General features: G+C 40.5%; 1 protein-coding gene across 2 annotated transcripts; it reads left to right on the forward strand.

Annotated features, from left to right (window-relative positions):
* Window positions 1-1,292: 1,292 nt before the first annotated feature.
* Window positions 1,293-11,965, forward strand: rnf2 (ring finger protein 2). Of its 2 annotated transcripts, XM_080440477.1 has the most exons (11): window positions 1,293-1,369; window positions 3,390-3,484; window positions 4,263-4,423; window positions 4,906-4,988; window positions 6,104-6,236; window positions 6,892-6,994; window positions 7,244-7,312; window positions 7,430-7,570; window positions 7,836-8,008; window positions 9,889-10,078; window positions 10,366-11,965. In XM_080440477.1, the coding sequence occupies exons 2-11, from the start codon at window positions 3,395-3,397 to the stop codon at window positions 10,465-10,467; spliced, it is 1,245 nt and encodes a 414-aa protein (XP_080296603.1). In that variant the 5' UTR covers window positions 1,293-1,369; window positions 3,390-3,394; the 3' UTR covers window positions 10,468-11,965. The 2 variants fall into 2 exon arrangements, with proteins under 2 accessions (XP_080296603.1, XP_080296604.1); XM_080440478.1 differs by lacking the exons at window positions 7,244-7,312; window positions 7,430-7,570.
* Window positions 11,966-19,564: the final 7,599 nt, after the last annotated feature.

The following is a 19,564-nucleotide window of genomic DNA, read 5'->3' on the forward strand; positions in this document are numbered from 1 at the left end:
AAAATTCTCATTCTACTACTCTGCCACCAAAATGTGGAATGCCCTGACACATTAAAAGATGGCAATCACTGGATTCTTTCAAAACTAGCCTGAAAAAACATCTATCAGGAGACCACAAAGGGAGGTAAGTGCAATTTCTCATAGAAAGAAGGTATCATTCACTGCCGACGTTTCCCCTTTTCTCCTTGGTACAGTGTTTTGTATTTGTTGATGACATGTATTATTGTGTTATTTTTTTAATGCTATGTTGATGAATTATATGGGAGCGCAATGGAAACAAGTCCCCAATACTTTTTTGTGTTATCCTTTTAGCCTCTGACTGTACCTCGTGCTGTTTACATTTCTGACTAATAAAGTATTCAATAATACTTCAATAAAGTATTGAATCAATCAATCAATCAATCAATCAATCAAACATATCTTGCTGATGTTTGCTGTTTTTAACATGTATGTAAAGCACTTTGTAACTATGTTTGGAAAAGCGCTATACAAATACAATTCATTCATTCATTCATTCATTCAATCTCTTTTGGTAAAAGTCAAATAAAACTTAAGAGAACAGAAGTATACTAAATGTTGTGTCATTTAGCACCTTTCATCCGTTCATTGTGTCACTGATGCTTTGAGGTCATATGTCTATGTCGATCGCATATCTAGCCTCCCAAACACAAACAACAAAGATTAAATTAAAACTTTGATGCCATCTAGTGGCAACATTAGTAAAGGATTTCACTTAACTTTTATTGATCCCTAGGGGTAAATTCAGACGTCATAGCAGCAACAGCATAGCCGAGAACATAATCAAGCTAATAATAATTATAATAATAATAGACTGTAGTCTATCAATAAATATGTATGAATGCAGTCTATCAACAGTGAATACATGAATGAATATATCACCAATGAGTATGGATATATGGGCTAGACTCTAGAGTAACAGTGTATTGATTGAAAGTTTCAATCCACGCGCACGCACACACACACACACACACACACACACACACACACACACACACACACGCGCACACCTCATTTTCCTTCTTTTTTCTTGCATTGTTTGAAACAATGCAAGAAAAAAGAAGGAAAATGTGGTGTGTGTGTGTGTGTGTGTGTGTGTGTGTGTAGGGTGTGTGTGTGTGTGTGTGTGTGTGTGTGTGTGTGTGTGTGTGTGTGTGTGTGTGTGTGTGTGTGTGTGTGTGTGTGTGTGTGTGTGTGTGTGCGTGCATACGTGTGGATTTTCAGTCTTTGGCAGATTGCCTACAGTTCCCAGAGTGCATGGCGACAAGTAAATCCGCCATATTGCCTATGCCATAACGCGCACTGTGGCTACTAGCTCTAGCTGGATCTACTCGTGTCCACAACAGAAAATGTAAGTGTTTAAACAAATATTATTCTCTAAATCACAGCTAGACAGCGTAAGCTACATTAATTGACTGGATCATGGGACGATAATTGTTTATAGATATTGATGTATTCGTGTCGAAAAGGAGGAAGCGTCATTTTGTAAAGCACAAAAGGGATTCGTGCGTCGCCTCTTTCTGTTGTTGTTTTTTCCTCTCTGTCACAGCGACAATTACACTGCAGTTTATTATTTATTGTTAGTATGTTATCCTTCAAACTGACATAAAACCACGAATTCGAGTCCCATAGTCGACATACTGTCTCTTTCTCTTGTATTTAAAAAAAAACTAGAATGTGTCTTCTGTCGTTAGCATCACGAAGAGAGCATCTAGCAGTTTTGCCAGGTTTCGCGAGAGAAACAAGCAACCATGTCTATGAAAACAAGCCCATAAGAAGCGAGCCCTTCGACCTTTAAACATTGGCTATTTGAAAATAGCCTATCTGCAAGCTCACAACGTAGATCTGTTATTTTCAACAACAACAAAACAAATTAGAAAAATTTGTAATATTATTTGAGACTTCTATGGGGGTCCCTGGCATAACATATTTTCAGATGGGGGTCCGCAGACGAATACATAGTAATTTTGGGGTCCTTGACTTGAACATGTTTGAGAAACACTGGTTTAAACAACATAAGGAAACAAGCCCAAATAAGCAACTAACACACACGAGCCCAAAAAAACGCAACACGCAACTAACAAATATTTACAAGCAACTTAACCGAAAAACAAGCACAAAGTCGCTTATAATAAGCGGACATGGCAACACTGGTCGTTAGCATCAAGAAGAGCAGCTAGCCTCTAAAGGCTAATTTACACTTCTTCGGACGACCGTATCGCTCGAGAAAAACAACGTCTTTTCAACATAAATTACGTATTTTTATTGTCAACTGACTAAGTGTTGACGCTGCATTATTGCCAATCGATACGGTTGACTTGGCTAACTATACAAACTGAGCTTCAAATGAACTAGCCGACCTTCCTACACACTACAGTGTGTAGGCTATGGATGGGGGTTGGGATCTGTCTATTTACTGAAATGTGCCCAACAGCTGCTGAAGAAAAACATGTTTGCCTCAACTTAACTCCTAAGTCCCATTGTTAATCAAACTACTCAGTTACATGTATTATAGAGTAAATATTCTACTCTAGAAACATCATTTATGTTGTTGATACAGAAGGGGGGATGGTTGCAGTGCAAAGGATATTCCAGTTTTGTTTGGGAGGTGTGGCAACATGGGATTGGGGACATCTATCATTCATTTATTTAATAACCTAATGTAAAAGGTAGTTAGTGTCTGATTTATTGAATACTTTATTAACAGTTTGCAGCAAAAAAAAGCACAGAGTTCCATACAAAAGGATGCTAAAAGGATAACCCAAGAAAGCACTGTGGCTTGTTTCCATTGGGCTCTGTAATCCTCTGACAGAAACTCTAACATTAACAGACCAGGACAGCCAGAAATGTTGGTTATACATGAATCATGATAAGCCCAAAACAACAACAAATTACAACGTTAATGTAGAATTGGTACAACAGGGATTGTAGATCCCTGTATTCCAAATAGTTGAAATCCTATATTAATCCCATACCTCCACACTTGTGAAAGGTAGAGAGATCACAGGAGAAACCATATTTCTATTGCTATGAGAGTATGCAACTTCCATAACGAATGAAATAAGGTTGATTTTGTCTTTCATTGTTACTACTGTAGAATGCAGTGTTCACACGTTTTAATTAAAGGTTGCACAGGCAAAATGTATTCCACATTTGTGACCTTAATAGGTGTACTGCACTAGAGCCCTGCCAGAGGTCAGATCTCAAAGGAAGACGAGAAGCAACCATGTCATAAACTGCTCCAATTAGAGTTCAATTTAAACCAATTGCTCATTTACAAGATTTGTTTTATTTCGTTTTTTGTCTGTCCTTCTGTTTTACATGTCTTTTGAGGATTTCTAAGTTGATGTGATTGTGTGTGTGTGTTTCAGTATTCATGATGACCCAGACTGTTCAGACCAATGGGGTCCAGCCCCTGAGTAAGACCTGGGAACTGAGTCTCTACGAACTACAGAGAACTCCTCAGGTAACATTGTATCCTTATTCTGCCCTTTTCAGATACTGGCATCTACAATAACGATGAACCTAAAATACTGAAAATAACATCACACACTATTCTGTTGTTGAGCCTTGACGTTGCGCCCCATCGGAACAACTTCCGGGCCCAAATGTGTATTTTGCCAATATGCGCAGTGCTGTGTCCCTCGCTGTTTTAACAGATCTGAGACTGAAATAACGACTAAAGTGTTATTCTACTGCTTTCCTGGCAACGATTAAGAGAAGAGAAAATCGTTAATTTATATATATATACACAAAATAAATATTATAATGATAATAATAATAAATGAGTATGTATATAAATATATATATTCGCCTACTTTTTACTGTCTGTGATATTAGCATTAAGACCTTTTTGAACCCTCAATGGTTCATTTCTGAAAAAGGAGGTTATTGTAAAAAGATTTGCGGGTTCGGACATGTTTGTTTACAATGAAGAGTGGACAGCGCTGGTGCCTTTTGGACCCGGAAGTGACGTCGGACTACAAAATGACGTCAGACTTAAAAAACAAATATTAATGAAGTCTGTGATGTACGTGACTATTTTCCTGCAATGAAGTAAGTTGGAGAACTAGAAAAGTGTGCTTCTCGGAGTGCAGGTCTCCACCAGGCCGGTTTGCCTGCCCAGGGCCTGCGAAGTTTGGAAGTCAGTCATAGCCAATCGCCAACACTTTCTGTAGATTTATGAACAACAGAGAACCTTTTTTATATTTGTGTTAATATTCCTGTTTCCTCTGTGATTCCAGGAGGCCATAACAGATGGATTGGAGATCGCGGTATCACCCAGGTCTCTCCACAGTGAACTGATGTGTCCGATCTGCCTGGACATGCTGAAGAACACCATGACAACCAAAGAATGTCTACACCGCTTCTGCGCCGACTGCATCATCACTGCACTGAGATCTGGGTGAGTTTGGTCCCATTATGCAATCCAGTCTCGCTATAAAGATGTTTTTATTTAACAGGCCCTAATGCTTTTATTGATGGTGAAGAGATGGGAATGTTACCACAGAGGAAGAAGCATGTTATGTGACACCGGTATTTGTACGCTGACTATGTGGTCAGTGTATGAACTGTTTGAGCCACCAGGGCACCTTGACTAGCCCTGTTTAGCTCTGCTGTGCAAAGCATTTTAACCCCTTTGTGTAAATCTGGGTAGCGCTGTTTGTCTTGGCCGCTGAATTAGGACAGGACCTGTTTAGCATTGGAGTTGAAAGCAGGCTAGCTCTGTTTTACATTTAACGATGGCCAGACTGCTAATGAAGTTAGCCAGTTGTTCCGAATGTAAATGAATATGTAGTTAACCTACTTAATTTTAAAGGACAAAAGAAGTTTCTGTTCATTCCGCCTATCTGTCTATATCCCCCACTAATCTCTCTCTCCCTCCAGTAATAAGGAGTGTCCTACCTGTCGTAAGAAGCTGGTGTCCAAGAGGTCACTGCGTCCAGACCCAAACTTTGATGCTCTGATCAGTAAGTGTCTTAATGCTTCAAAATGAAGTTTGATCTCAGTAAACATAGAGCATATCCTGAAGTTGCTGCAAAATGTAACTGCTCAGTCAAAATCAGCTGGATGTTGTGGAAAACACATGCCCTGTCAGAAAGGGGACATTTAGACTTCTAACCATGTCAAACTTAGTTACCTTATATGCACTTTATATTGTCAGTAGGATCAAAATTAAATGACTGACTACTGTCATCGCCTTTTCTTTTTAACAATATAGTTTGATATAGTATTTCCTGATTGGTTGCACATCCAAAGCAGATAACAATGTTTAACTCTATATTTAAAAGATTCAAAACCATATTTTGCATTGAATTTGGCAAATATATTGACAACATATTGAATATATTTATTATATATATATGCAAGTTTTTTAGCTGGAAATGATTTTAACACATTCCATGCCAGACGTTAATCTCATAATGTACTCACCAGTGCCAACGTGTTATTGTTGTTTTTTTGTTTTTTTCACGTCGCCATAGACCTTGTTAAAATCCTTAAGATTGAGCTGTGCACTGTCTGTATACATAGGTGACATCTCACTGAATCTACCAGTGAAAACCACGTGTCAAACGGAGCTCCATGGTTGTAGTTAAACAGTGATATGCGAGGAGAAAAAACTACAAGGAGAAAATTCAGTTTCAGTTTCGTCATTAGAACGAGGGCTGACGCGATCGGCAAAACCGGATCCCAAATAATTCTGTTTCCGGTTTTCAAACCGGAACCGGAAATGGATCAAAAAATTCCGAAAGTGCACCTGGGGTGAAATCAACGCGAACCGGCGGTTCGCGTAGATCTACGCGATTGGCACGCTGCGGCTTTAAATAGGTTTGCGTAGATCTACGCGATTGGCATTCAATGTGTTAATGGATAAGGTCACTAATGTTTCTAAGGTATACCTTATTTTTCAGTAAATAACTAAAGATCCTATGTCAACTGGCCTTACATCGTACCACCACAGGACTGTGAATGATATTGTGAGGGGAGGGGTATATGGGCCAGGGCAGCATGGCACAGTGCAACAATGCCAAACATTCATTATTATGTGTTGCTGGGTAACTGAGATTGTCTTGTGGTGTCTCAGGTAAGATCTACCCCAGTCGTGATGAGTACGAGGCTCACCAAGAGAGGGTGTTGGCTCGCATCAGCAAACACAACAACCAGCAAGCTCTGTCTCACAGCATAGAAGAGGGGCTGAAAATACAGGCTATGACCAGGTACACACACACACACACGAAAAGGTAATCAGATTTGTGTGACTTAAGTGATTAAGGAGTGACTGAAGACATAGGCTATGATGAGATGAGCCATGCACATACACCTGTATCACATGGTACAGAACCAGAGCAAAGTTGCTAAATATGTTTATTAAATAAGAACGTTTGTTATGTCCTATTTCAGCACGGATTTGGAGTTTGCTCAAGTAGGTCTTAGAAGAAACATAGTAGCCCACCCACAATTAAAATCATCGACAATGAAACATCAATTGCCATATACTGTAGCTAGGAGAAAGGCACAATGGAAGTGCTTATAATATAAGCACACTGCACAGTGTTGCCTCATTCTGCAAACTTGAAAGCAATGAGGCAATGGGACATTCATAATCTGTCTGCTTCTTAAGCCAATGTCACACTTTACAAACAAGCTTTATAGACATGTGTTTGCTATTTACGCATGCAATACAAACAGTTGGAGCACTTGTGAAATCTATTCAGATTCCTACGAACAAACTGATTATACGAAAACACTGATGAATCCCACATTGTTTAAATGCATGTACAAGTGATATAGAATGAAATTTGTTCAGCTCAGATTTGATAAATGAGGTCCTGTGGGGATGTGTAATTATTATTGCATGACTGTTTGTTACAGACTGCAACGTGGTAAGAAACACACAGTGGAGAACGGCGGCAGTGGAGCGGAGGACAATGGAGACTCCTCCCACTGTAGCAACGCGTCTGTTCATAGTAACCAGGTGGGTTTGTTTATCAATTAAACTGTACGAGAGGTTAGAGCTTTGTAATATCTCTTTAGAAACTAACATTATTTTGTGCTGCATACATGCGCTTCAAATCCAGATGAATTCACACAGCTGTGAGAAAAGCAGAGGCGAGGGCTCTGTCTAGTTAGCTGCTAGCTAGGACCCAGTGGATGTAAACGGACACCCAGTGGGTGATTCACACATGTACTAATAGCATGTCAAATCACATGTTTGAATTTTCAGATGAAAAGGTTAAAAGACTGGCTGAGCAAAAACATAAAGAGAAGTGGTGACCATGGTGGTGAGGAGGAGGTTAGTTGGGGGGGTTTGAAAGGGGAGCAAATAGATACACATTTGTTTGGAAATGCCAAGCTTTTTAAATGCTTTGCCATGTTTCCAAATACAACTGTACTGACTATGTCCAACTAGACAGGACAGGCGGTGAGGCAGGGCAGCTCAGATATGAGTGGAGGCCAGAGCAGAGGAAGCAAAGGAGAAGCAGGACAGAAGCATAGAGGAGAGGAGCAAAATGCAGCTGCAGCTGCTATTGTTGTACCAGGAAGAGCAGAGGTAGGAGAACCAATAACAGCAAGACTGCTGCTGCTACATCACGCCCGAGTGTGTTGTGAGGCACCGGTTGTACAGATGTAGATAACACAAACCATGTCGATTAAAAGGCGTATCCACTTTAACCTGAGTATTTGTCTATCACCGTTAGACCGATCTCGCCCCCAAAGCCAGCTTATAGCACCAATGACGGCAGATACAATAATTTGGCTACTATGTTGTTCATATGTCCATATATCTAACTCTGGGTTCCATCCTAATCCTCCAGGAGGCAGGCCCGAGCATCAAGCGCACCAAGACCAGTGATGACAGCGGTTTGGATATGGACAATGCAGCTGAGAACGGGGGCGGGGATTCTGTCATTGAAGGGGGCGCCAGCGAAATAGAACTGGTTTTTAGGCCGCATCCTACTTTGATGGAGAAGGACGACGCTCAAAACAGGTACACACACTGCCACATCTTTCCTCTCTTACCTTTTACAGCAAATCAAGCATGCCAAATGGAAAGTCCTCAAAACAGTATTTCCATTAAAGTGTTTGAAAAGAGCTTGAGTTGCCTGTGAACCGCATATCTGTGGTACAGGGGTTGGCCTTAGTCTGTGTGCTATAAAGAATCAGTGCTTCATCTTTAGGTTGATCTGAAGAACTGAGATTTAAGAGGGCAAACATTGATGAAGGTGTAGTTTAATGACAAGATAATAACTTAATATCAGCAAGAGACTCCAGATCATATTTTTCAAGACATTTAATTAGTACTGTATCTTCCCATACATGATCCGATCTTTGAATGTTCCTACATAATACAGCTTCACAGTCACTGCCATTGCAAAGCAATGTTTTGTAGACACCTCTCGCATTGCAGGCATTCAAGTGGCTGCTTGACTGCTTTCATTTCCGATCACTAAGTCAACAATGTTATTTTAATTCTTGGTCAAATACGCAGGTACAACATGCCAGCTGAAAACGCATATATAAAAAGAAAATAAATAATTTATTACAGAAAACAGAAAAAAATCAGTAGAAAACAATACCTTATATATATTTGCTATTTAAATGGCATTCTTCTTGTGCTTTTGTAACGTCAGTTCTGGAGATATACATATATGAGGCTTGAAATCCTGTCTAGGCTCAGAGTTGCCGTGTCTGGTTACTATAGTAACGGAATGGGGCGTCAAGGACAGTGGTAGTGAGTGAGGAATAAAGGAAGGGAAGCGCACTGTAGCTCCCAGTAGAAAATGTATTAATATAATACACAACGTTTCGACCACTGTGGATCTTCATCAGGTCTGAGACCTGATGAAGTCTTGAGTGTGTGGACTTCCCTTCCTTTCCTCCAATGTACGTTTTGTTGTCCAGCACCTAACAAGTTCTTTGGGATGTGCGTACTTCCCTAGTCTGTACTCAGTGAGTGAGGAATGTCTGTGAATGTTGAATTCATAGCGTGCACGATCGATATATATATGATATATCGCGTCTGGGATTGTTCCGCAGCAATAAGTGAACACATGAATAAAAGCGTGTGTGTCTTCCATCTGTAGGACAAAATGTCTAGTAAGACGGAAATCGCTCTGTGTGTAATGATTTGCCACTTCTGACTTATCAGCAGGCTGTTTAAGGTTTAGAATGAATTTGAGTTAACTGTTGGTGAATGAATGTAGTCAGTCAAATCAGTGGTATAGCCGTGTGTGTGTGTGTCCCTTTGACTTTGTGGTGTCTAGTGTTTGTTTGATGTTCCAGTGTGAATGAGCAGGTGAGAAGTCTTGACTGTAGTCTGTGCTTCACTCTGTGGACTAATTTTATACTTGGGCAAAGGCAATAGTGATGCATCAGTATTACTAATGGAAAAATATAACATAAATATATTGTGATTGTAATGATATCAATCACAATATTTGATTGATTTATGTTTAATAACTTGATATGGAGTCAGGAAAATGATCAAAGTGAAATTGATGTTGGTACTGACTCACACTTTCTTTTACCACGGTTGTAACTTGGCAGGTATGATAAATGTCTTTAAAAGTACATGCATGGTTTAATGTCTGATTAGATCCCATCCATATGAAGTGTCATGTGCCTCCACTCATATTGTTCACACATGATCTGTCATCAAGACAGCGTGTCAAAACAGATGTCCAATTTACTTGGGGGTTTCCCCCCCCCAAGTAAATTGAAAATTCTAAATGAGCTATAACAGTGGAAAGTTCTAATTTAATGTACATCCCTAATATATACAGCCACCTCATATCTGCTCTGTGTCTTAAAAGATGTAACCTGTTTTCTGACAGCTGTCGATCCATTTCTTTCTCAAAATCTGTCTAGTGTGGAGTTTGTCCCTCGTTACATAAAGACATCAGGGAACGCTACAGTGGACCACCTGTCCAAGTATCTGGCTGTCCGGCTGGCGTTGGAAGAACTGAGAAGAAACGCAGAAGCCAGTCCTGTTAACGTAGAAGCTGCCTCAGAGAAACAGTACACCATCTACATACCTACCGCTGCAAACCAGTTTACTGTAAGTATAGACGAACACACACGTGCATACAATAAAACACTATTGTCTGGTTCCTAATCAACATAATTGTTAATAATAATAATATTGAATAAAAAAATAAAACCAACAACTATTCCCACAACGGTACTCATTGACTAGAAGTAAAAAAAAAATACTGAGCTACGTGAAATACGTGAAAGACAAAAAAGACGAGACATAAGAAAACACACATATTTTGATGTTGATGACTGAGATAACAATTCAGTGGCTTTTAACGCATTGCTTCTCAAACTGTGTTCCATTATTAGGTCCTCAATGGCTCGTTTTCTCTGGAGCTGGTCAGTGAGAAGTACTGGAAAGTTAACAAACCCATGGAGCTGTACTTTGCCCCCACTAAAGAACACAAGTAGACACACAAGCTCACACATCAACACTTATCACACACCACTCATGTAAAAACACACACACACACACACACACACACACACACACACACACACACACACACACACACACACACACACACACACACACACACGAGGAGGAAGTGAAAGTGGGACTGCTAAAAAACGTGTCAGAAGGAGGAGAGGAGAGAGGGGCTTGCAGGCTCCTGAAATGGACTCATGTAAAAAGAACTCTTTTTTTTTTGTTTTTTGTATTCTCTGTATCATTTTATCTGTCTATGTAGTTAAAGGTAGCAGGTCAGTGAAGCAGCTGAGAGGCCAGAATTTGACTTAGTCTCTCCAACCTTTGAGAAGCAGGCTCAATTCACTCATTACTTAAGCTTCATTCAGGTTATTAATGTAGTTCAACAACACAAACAGTGTTAAGTTGTTGAGTACAGTGTCATCTACAGGGCCAAAGGGGTGGGCGAAGATTCTACCTGCGTTTAGTGAATGTAGCACCTGCATACAGCTCTACATGCCTACTAGGTCCTGTCAAAGTTTTATCTGGTCATAGAGGACAACCTCAGAATGCAGAACTTCCCCGACTGCACTCAGGGGTTCATTTCACTCAACGGTACATGCCAGCATCTGTTGTCTCAAGAAACCCATGATTGTAGGCAGGCACATAAGTAAAAACTGCCTCTCTGCCAGCAGAGTCCCCTGGAGAAATCCATGTAACGGCGATTCACAGACAATATACTGTAATACTAATAGATTTGTAGCGTACAAGCTGCTTTTCTGACCGGTTACCTGGTAGGAACAGAAACTGTCTTCTAATATCTGTGCACAATAAAATCTGTAGTGTTCATTTAACTCTTGAGTGTAAAAATAGAAGCAATTTGTACACGCAAAGTTAAATTAATAATGAGGATTTTACTATGTAGCTACCCTCTATGGCTTTGCCCTTTTATAAATGTGTTTTTGTAATTGGGATGGGAAAAGGGGGTGGGATGGGTTTGGGGCTTCTTATGCAGAGCCTTAGATAGTTTGGATGTTGTAGTTTAGATGTTATAATTTTCTCTGGACGCCATATTAATGTCTCAAACCTGTTCCATGGCTGTTGGTAAATAACCAGTGAAACAAACTCAAAATGACCTTACAATGTTGAGCACCTCACCATGATGATGATATGGAGGAAATTGTTTCACGTTTACCACCAGCACTTCATTCTATGTTCAAGAAATGGGGGCGACCAAACTCTTTGTGGCTCTGGTATTTTGGACAGACAATATACAGCAGCAAGTGTATGAAGGTTAAATTGTTTTTTTTTTGTTTTTGTTGTGTATCTGTATGTGAACAGACAAGACGGCATGGGTTTGGCAGAATGTGTGAATACAGCTTATTTCTTACTCCACCTAGCGCCTTTTACACCAAGTCTTTGTGTGTGATCTCAGTTTATACAGATCGGGGTCCACATGTCCCACAATAAAGGAAAGTGCTCCCTGCACTTGTTATTGTGTGACTGAAGTGTGTGTGTGAGTGTTGCGATGCCAGGTAATATAATAAATGTCAACTTAAAATGTGGTAGAGCAGTGTAAAGTTGGGCAGTATACCAGGAATTCTCAAACCTTTTTAACCAAATTTGATAAGTGCGGTTTCTTACTAGTTGATGTACAATTAACAGTGACTCTTGCGAGCACTCACCAAAAACAGGTATTGCAACATCTAGTGCCTCCCATATACTAGAAGACTTTGAAGATACTTAAAGACTAAAGTATGACAGCCGCTCATGTTTGCCATACACTAGAAAGACTTTGAAAAGACTTAAAGTCTGACAACCTCGCACATCTAAAGAAAATGTCAGTTTATTATGCATAGAGTAGATGTAAAATAGGAAATAATGCAGTTATGTCTGGCATTGGCCCTATGAGAAGCGTTTCTCAGTATAAAGCCTAGTCATAAGCAAAACTAAGGGGCTAGCATCTGTAAATTGAGGCTATAATAGAAAGGCCCGCCCTCGCTGCGGTTTCAGTTAATAGCATTAATTTCCTTTTGCATTTTGGACCGTATATCAACCGGATATAGAAAGATGGCGCATTTGTAATCGCTGCAAAATAGGCTTCATTTACGTTCTGTAGAAACCAATGGCATGACACTGTCCATATTGTTTTACGGCCTATGGCATGGACACAATAAATGACTGCTCAGGGTTTGTTTTGGGCCCACTTGGATGTCCAGCATAGCCAAGAGAAGAATGAGAAATGTCTATTAAATGGGGCTGGGACACAAGATAATGCTTCTAGTACACAACTATGAAAGGCAAAAGTCTGCCGACAGTCCACTAGACTCTCCATCCATATACTGTAGGTGTCTGCACCCTGTTTGAAACACTAGGCATCTGTGACACTGGTTTTAAACTAGCTGAAGGCCGTCATCAGGGCGCAACACCCTCCAGTACATGCAAAAAGGATTTTCTGGAAGCCTTCTAAGGCTACACTTCAGCTGTGTTTCCACTGGAATACCGGTACATTGCTGGGTAAAACAAAGATAAATTGCTGGCTTAGTGAAAAAACAGCTTCACACATATCTCAATTGTCTTTCTGTCTAACTGTCTTTGTGAAATCTGTAAAAATGCGTCATTTTTGTTAGACAATAAACCTCATTCTATGTGTTCAACATTGAATTATTAATTGCCTACATTAGAGAAGTAGTTCAAGCGCTAATTGATACCCACTTGAAATGCTGAGGTTGTGTTGCTACCTACTTAAATCCAGCATTTGAGGTGCTGACTGAGATGTTACAGTTAGCATTTCAGGCTATTCTGTAGTGAAAAGTACTCTAAAGTTAAAGCTATCGCTATTCCCACCACTGAATTGAAAAAGGCATGACTTTTCCCTGGAATTTTGCCTTTCATATGGAAGCCCAGAAAAACTTCTCGCCATTGCCCATTTGTGAGAGAACGTTTTTGGGGACCCAAACTGTTTGTGGCCTAATAACATAGGACATAGAACAATGTGAAAACCATCACTATCATACCCGTGAGAACACTACAAAATAAACCCTTTTGCATTAGTTGTCCATCTATTCTACTAGTTGTTTTACTGCAGAAGAGACTGCCGCTCCAGAGTGGGGGTTGTACAGCCACAGTCGGCAATAAAAACTGATGACCCCTCAGGCGCAATTCATCGTCATCACTGACTGACGCTTAAGCAAACTACCATGAAGAGGAATATAAAAACTAGGGATTATCTAACATTTCTCGTCTCCAGTGAGGACATGAGCGCCATCGTGCCTGAGCTGATGGTAAGGTTTGATGGTAATTGTTTGTAGAGTTTTAGTTTTCTTTTTACCACTATGTATTTTATCACAAGGATGCCCACTGCAAACATGTCTAAAGGCTTTTCAAAGACTGACTGCAGGCATTGATTCCTTTACTCTGTGTCCTTCCCAAGAGTCCAAAGCGCCACACCAAGACGAAAAAGAAAATGTGGTTTAACCCTGGCACTGTGGCTGTCGAGATGTATTTACCAAAAATGGGCTATCGCCAAGGTAAAATATTTGTACTGGTTCTCAAACTTTTTCATGTCAAGGTCCCCCAAATTAATTTGTAATTGGCCTCGGACCCCCTTCAGAAAATATTTTGTGCCAGGGATTCCCCATACAAGATTTGTGCTGTTGAAATATTTTAAAAGTATTCCATGTTTTTTCAATTTTCTTCAGGATTGTGTTTGAAAATAGCAGATCTACAAGCTCAAAAAGATTGTTATACATTTGAGAACTTGAAATGGGACATTCTGCATAATGAGTACTTTTACTTTTGGTACTTTAAGTACATTTTCATGCCAATACTTTTGTACCTTTACTCAAGTACATTTTGAATTCCGGACTTTTACTTCTATATTGCGGTATTGATACTTTTACTTAAGTAAAACATTTGAGTACTTTTTCCACCACTGTACATGACATGTTGCATGTCACAAATTGTAGTCCATGTAAAAAGGAGAAATGCTATGTTAAAGAACGGGACTTTGCCGAATGTAATATAAGATATGTATTTTAATGTAAACGTTGTGTTCTCCCTGCAGCAGAGGGGATTTCCGTTACAGCATCAGTAGAGAACAAGTCATCCATTCCTATAGATATACAGTGCACCCTCTACAAGAAGGTCAGTAGAATATCTTTAACCAGGGGCAAAAAGGACTTACCATGGATACTCCACATACAGAGTGTGCACATGCATGGTTATTGTGAAACACAAAGCCAATTTAACCATTGAAGTATTTTTATCAGGGGCTTCTCAGGTTCATATGTGTTCCATCTCTTTGACCCCCCTCCCTCCCCCCAAACAAAGTTCCTTCATACAAGTTATGTAATTTTCAATTAGTATGCGAGTGTTTGTTCATATTCACTCACTCCTTACTAGTAGAATGATATCATTGAACACACTAATGGCATATTAGCCTACTGTAACTCTTACAGAGCAACAACTCAGTAGTAACTAAGTCATAATTCAATCAAGACAAAGTAGAATAAATAACATTCTTTCCGTACATGCATATTTTTTTTCAACTACGACCCAATGTTTATACTCTTTGTTCAGGCCAAAGTTGGTTCTATTGATTAATGATTAATTATGACTAATGATTAATGATTAATGATTAATCCTTAATCATTGCACGTAGCGGCATTAGCAGTGATTGGACACATCGTTCCTATCTGCTTGTTGTGTTTTGCCATCAGGTCACTGGGGTGACCAAAAAGAGGAAGGTCAACACCAAAGACCTGGCAACAGAGAATCTGGACACTGTTCCCCCCAACACCAATCAGACACTCAGCACGGTCATCAACTTCCCTTCAGACTGCAGTCCCTCTCTCCTCAACAGTGTCATCCTCAAAGTGGAGTACCGCCTGCAGGTGTGTGTGTGTGTGTGTGTGTGTGTGTGTGTGTGTGTGTGTGTGTGTGTGTGTGTGTGTGTGTGTGTGTGTGTGTGTGTGTGTGTGTGTGTGTGTGCGCGTGTGCACGCGTGCGTGTGTGGTGGAGACAAACCACACGTATAGTTCAGGTTTCAGTAGTAGCACTTCAACAGCGCTATGCTTTTAGTTCGGAAGAACAAGTTCAAAATGTATGTATCTATGTATATTTAATGTTTTTCTCTCTCTCTCCTTTTGTCAACTTCAACATGTCTCTGCACAGGTCATTGTGTCCATAAAAAACGCATGTAACCTGCTGTTCAAATTTCCTATCGTGGTACTGTCTGACTCACTGGCTCCCTCTATGGAACTTCCACCACTGGCAAAATGCCTACCTCTTACCTCCAGACTGGGGAGAGATGCTCTGCTACCATCTTCCAATTATGGACCGATGTCTGTTTTCCCTGGTGCAAACCAGCATGGACTGGCATCCCAATACCCACAGGACCACGGAATCACATCTGCTTACCCTGGACAAGACAAATACGTTAATGGTAACTTGAAATACAAGCCAACGTCTCCCTCTGATGGTCCACAGAGAAATGGATTTTACGCTGGAGCAAAGCAGCCTGAGCTGACTTCTCCTTACACAGATAGGAATCGACCGCCATCTCTATACTCTAGACAAGAGACCCCCAGAGTCTATTCTGGGACTGCTCAGTATGCAGGCAGATATGAAGCCTACTCGCCCTCCCCTGCTCTAAAGGTAAATTGAATGGAAGAGTTTGACTTCCACTTGTCCTAAATACACAATCCACCCTTTCACATATTGAACCGGCCCACTCATTGGGTGATAAGTTTGACTGCTTACAACAGTACTATCTCTTACACTCTCGACCCATAACCCAGCTATCTTGTGGTTGCAAAACAACCCAGGATGCTTCTTCTTAGCCCCCACACCAAACCCCCTGGATCTCACTGACATTCCTCATTTTACCCTCACAGAAAATAAATAAATAAGTTCCTAATCCTTAGACCATTTCTTCCTTTATTTTTTCCAAGCTTGGCTCCTACTCCTGCTCTGTTCCAGAGACTTCTGAGCACCTTCAGCCAAGTTGGAGCGGACGCCAGCAGAACCTTGCCACCTCACTGTTCACACTCCCTCAGCCTGACTATGACACAGCCACAGAACAGGTATTCCTTATCAAATCAACATTATTTGTTGTTGTGTTTGCTCTGGTAATCCTCAGAGGGCTGCCACAAAGTGTTCCTGGAAATATGCCGTCGGAGAACAAGGTTTATATGGCTTCATCTGAAGTTGTGGTGGTGTTGAACATACCGGTTTAAAACAAGGTCTTATCAATGTTCAGTTTATCAAAGTGTATCAAAAGAGATCCTTGAAGTTGCAAACTCTATAATTCAGTACAGATGACGTGTGAAGGCATGGAAAGAATTACAGGCTGTAAAATTGAGTAAACAGTCCATTAACGTCATTAATTTATAGAGCTACAAGCAGAATGATTATGAAAGTCCCTTAAACTAAATATTGCCACATTGAGTTAAGTAATAGTCTCAGTGGAGTTTAAGTACAGTTTTTCTGAAGCAATGTGTTATTATATTTAACCTTCCCAGTTCTGTTCCCAGCCGCGGTCTCAAGACTACAGCAGATCCCTAGGGGGGTCTCAGCAGGGACTCAGTCAGTCTGATAGAGGCTCAGGGAAAAACCAGAGAACCCCCAAGCACAGTACTCCACACTACCCGGCCTTTAACAGTATGTATACATATCATTTTTGGACGGCGATTTTTTTTGGTAATCATATAATATTATTGTGTGTGTTGGGCTAAAAGGATATAAGATTCCAATGCTTTGCTTGAAATAAAATATAATTCAGTTTCAGTTTTATTTTAAGTTTTGTTGTAAGCACCAGCAGGCACAGTCTTTTTAAAAGATCCTCAAAGCAAGATGAAGAAGGAATCCAAGTGCATATCTTTCCACAGGTGTTCCACCAGCAGGCTCATGGATAGACCGGACCATGAAACCAGTCCACAACCACAACCAAGCCACCTGGAAGCCAGGACCACCTCAACCTGACCCAGACTGTTTATGAGCAGTATTGGAACACCAGCCTGCACCAAGCAGCAGGTCTGATCTACAACCAGAGCTTCCACCTACACTAGAGCATATCATACTGCTATAAAGTATACATAAAATGTAAGCCAATATTTCATCCTGTGAATGTTTGCAAACAATGCTTAGTTTCCTGAGGTGAGAGGCCTCATTTGTAACCCCAAATTCAACACTTATAATTGAGCAAACATATCGAGCCTACACAAGAACCTATCGTACTGGTACATAGTGTTGGGGAAATTACATGGAAAACATGTTTACAGGTTAGACTACCTGTCTGCAACTCAGTACATGCGTGGAACTGTTCTATTCTATCTACAACTTTACATGTGTGTGTGTGACGTGTGTGTGTGTGTGTGTGTGTGTCAGACCTGCCAACCCTTCTGTTCTCACCAGGAGAATCCTGTTATTTGACCCCATCTCCTGGACGTCTCCTGTTCTTCCATTTCTCCTGTTCTTATCCTGTTTTGGGGGATTCCACCCTTTTTGTGTGGCCAATGCAATTTTAAGGAGATAGTCATTTTTAAGTAATTAGGCTAGTGGTTATTATTAAATATGGCTCTTTTATTGCTACTTTTAACTTTTGGATGGATCCTATGAGTATGTAAGTAAAGGCTGATAAAAGTGTCAAACTCCCAGACCCCCCACTTGGGGGCGTGGTCAGTATTGCAGTTTGCATAAGACGTTACCATATTGATTTTATCCCACTGTTGAGGGTTAGGGTTATGTTTTATATATATTTTGTTTAAGACTTAGAGTAGGCTGCCTTGCCCCACTGGAATACAGTGACTGATATGAATTAATATACTGGACCATACGTAAAATGAAGAATGCGACATTTTATTAGAAATGAAAATAAAAATAAGAAACAGTGCAGTAACAATACGTTTTCGTATAGCAGCAATTTTGCACAATATAAATATAAATATATTGTCTGTCGGGCGGAAACCTCATTATTGCCAAAACTGTTACTTTTCAGCACAAACATTCTAAAACAGCAAAAACAGCAGATCGACAAAAACAAAACAAGACTCGCACAACATAATTTGGCAAGACACACCATCTCCGGTTTACTTCCCGTATCTGCATAGTCTCGCGTCTCGCGTAGCTATCTGCGTGAAGTGGGTGGACGCCAACCTGCTTCCGGTCTCCTAAAAAGGCGTCCGCCCACTTCACGCAGATAGCTACGCGAGACGCGAGACTATGCAGATACGGGAAGTAAACCGGAGATGGTGTGTCTTGACGATTTTGGTCGGGAGAGTCTTGTTTTTTTTTGTCGATCTGCTAGTTTTGCTATGGCCGGGGTGGGGGCGGGTGGCTGGGAGTGGGACATACGCACACCTCATAGACACTCAGACATGGTTCCATCTTTTAATAAGCATGAGTGAGGAGCAAATACACGAAGATATGTTGAAAATGTGCTCCTTTAAGTGTGTTGATGAAGGTGTAGATGTATGTGGAAGGAAAAGAAATATACTTCATTGCTGTAAATGAGTAATGTAATAATAATATAACATGTGTGTACGGTTTGTCTCCATCACTGAAAATAAATGATAAATTTACAGGGAGGCAAACAAACATAAAACTGTTGTCCTGTTGGGGGGAGGGGGAGGGGCTAGTTGGGGGGAATAAGAAGTGCCATTGCAACACCCCACCCTTCTAATAATAAAACTATTAAATCCCACATGGATTTAATAGTCTGCTTCTCATCTTCACTTCAGTTTGTCTACCATTGAGGAGCACTTAAGGGTTTAATGTCTTCCGCATGGACATTTTGACACATTACCGTGGACTTGAACCGGTGACCTTCTGTTTGCCAGGTGGCCTCTCTATCCATTCAGCTGCCTCGTTTTATCAACGCAGTGGTTTTCAAACAGCTTCATGTCAAAAGGGGGTGGAACCTGGAGTCAGCAAAATCAGCTAACTCCACCCCCCTTTGGTGGAGTTAGCTGGTTTAGCAGACAGTTTGAGGATCCAATGGAGTTAGCTGGTTTTGTTAGAAGCTGTTAGAATACTTTTCATTGGTTCAATATTTTTTTAATCAACACACAGACTTAAATGGTGTTGAATAGCACTGATTTA

This window comes from Gymnoscopelus braueri (assembly GCF_963280865.1).
Source record: "Gymnoscopelus braueri genome assembly, chromosome: 10".
NCBI classification, from domain to species: domain Eukaryota; kingdom Metazoa; phylum Chordata; class Actinopteri; order Myctophiformes; family Myctophidae; genus Gymnoscopelus; species Gymnoscopelus braueri.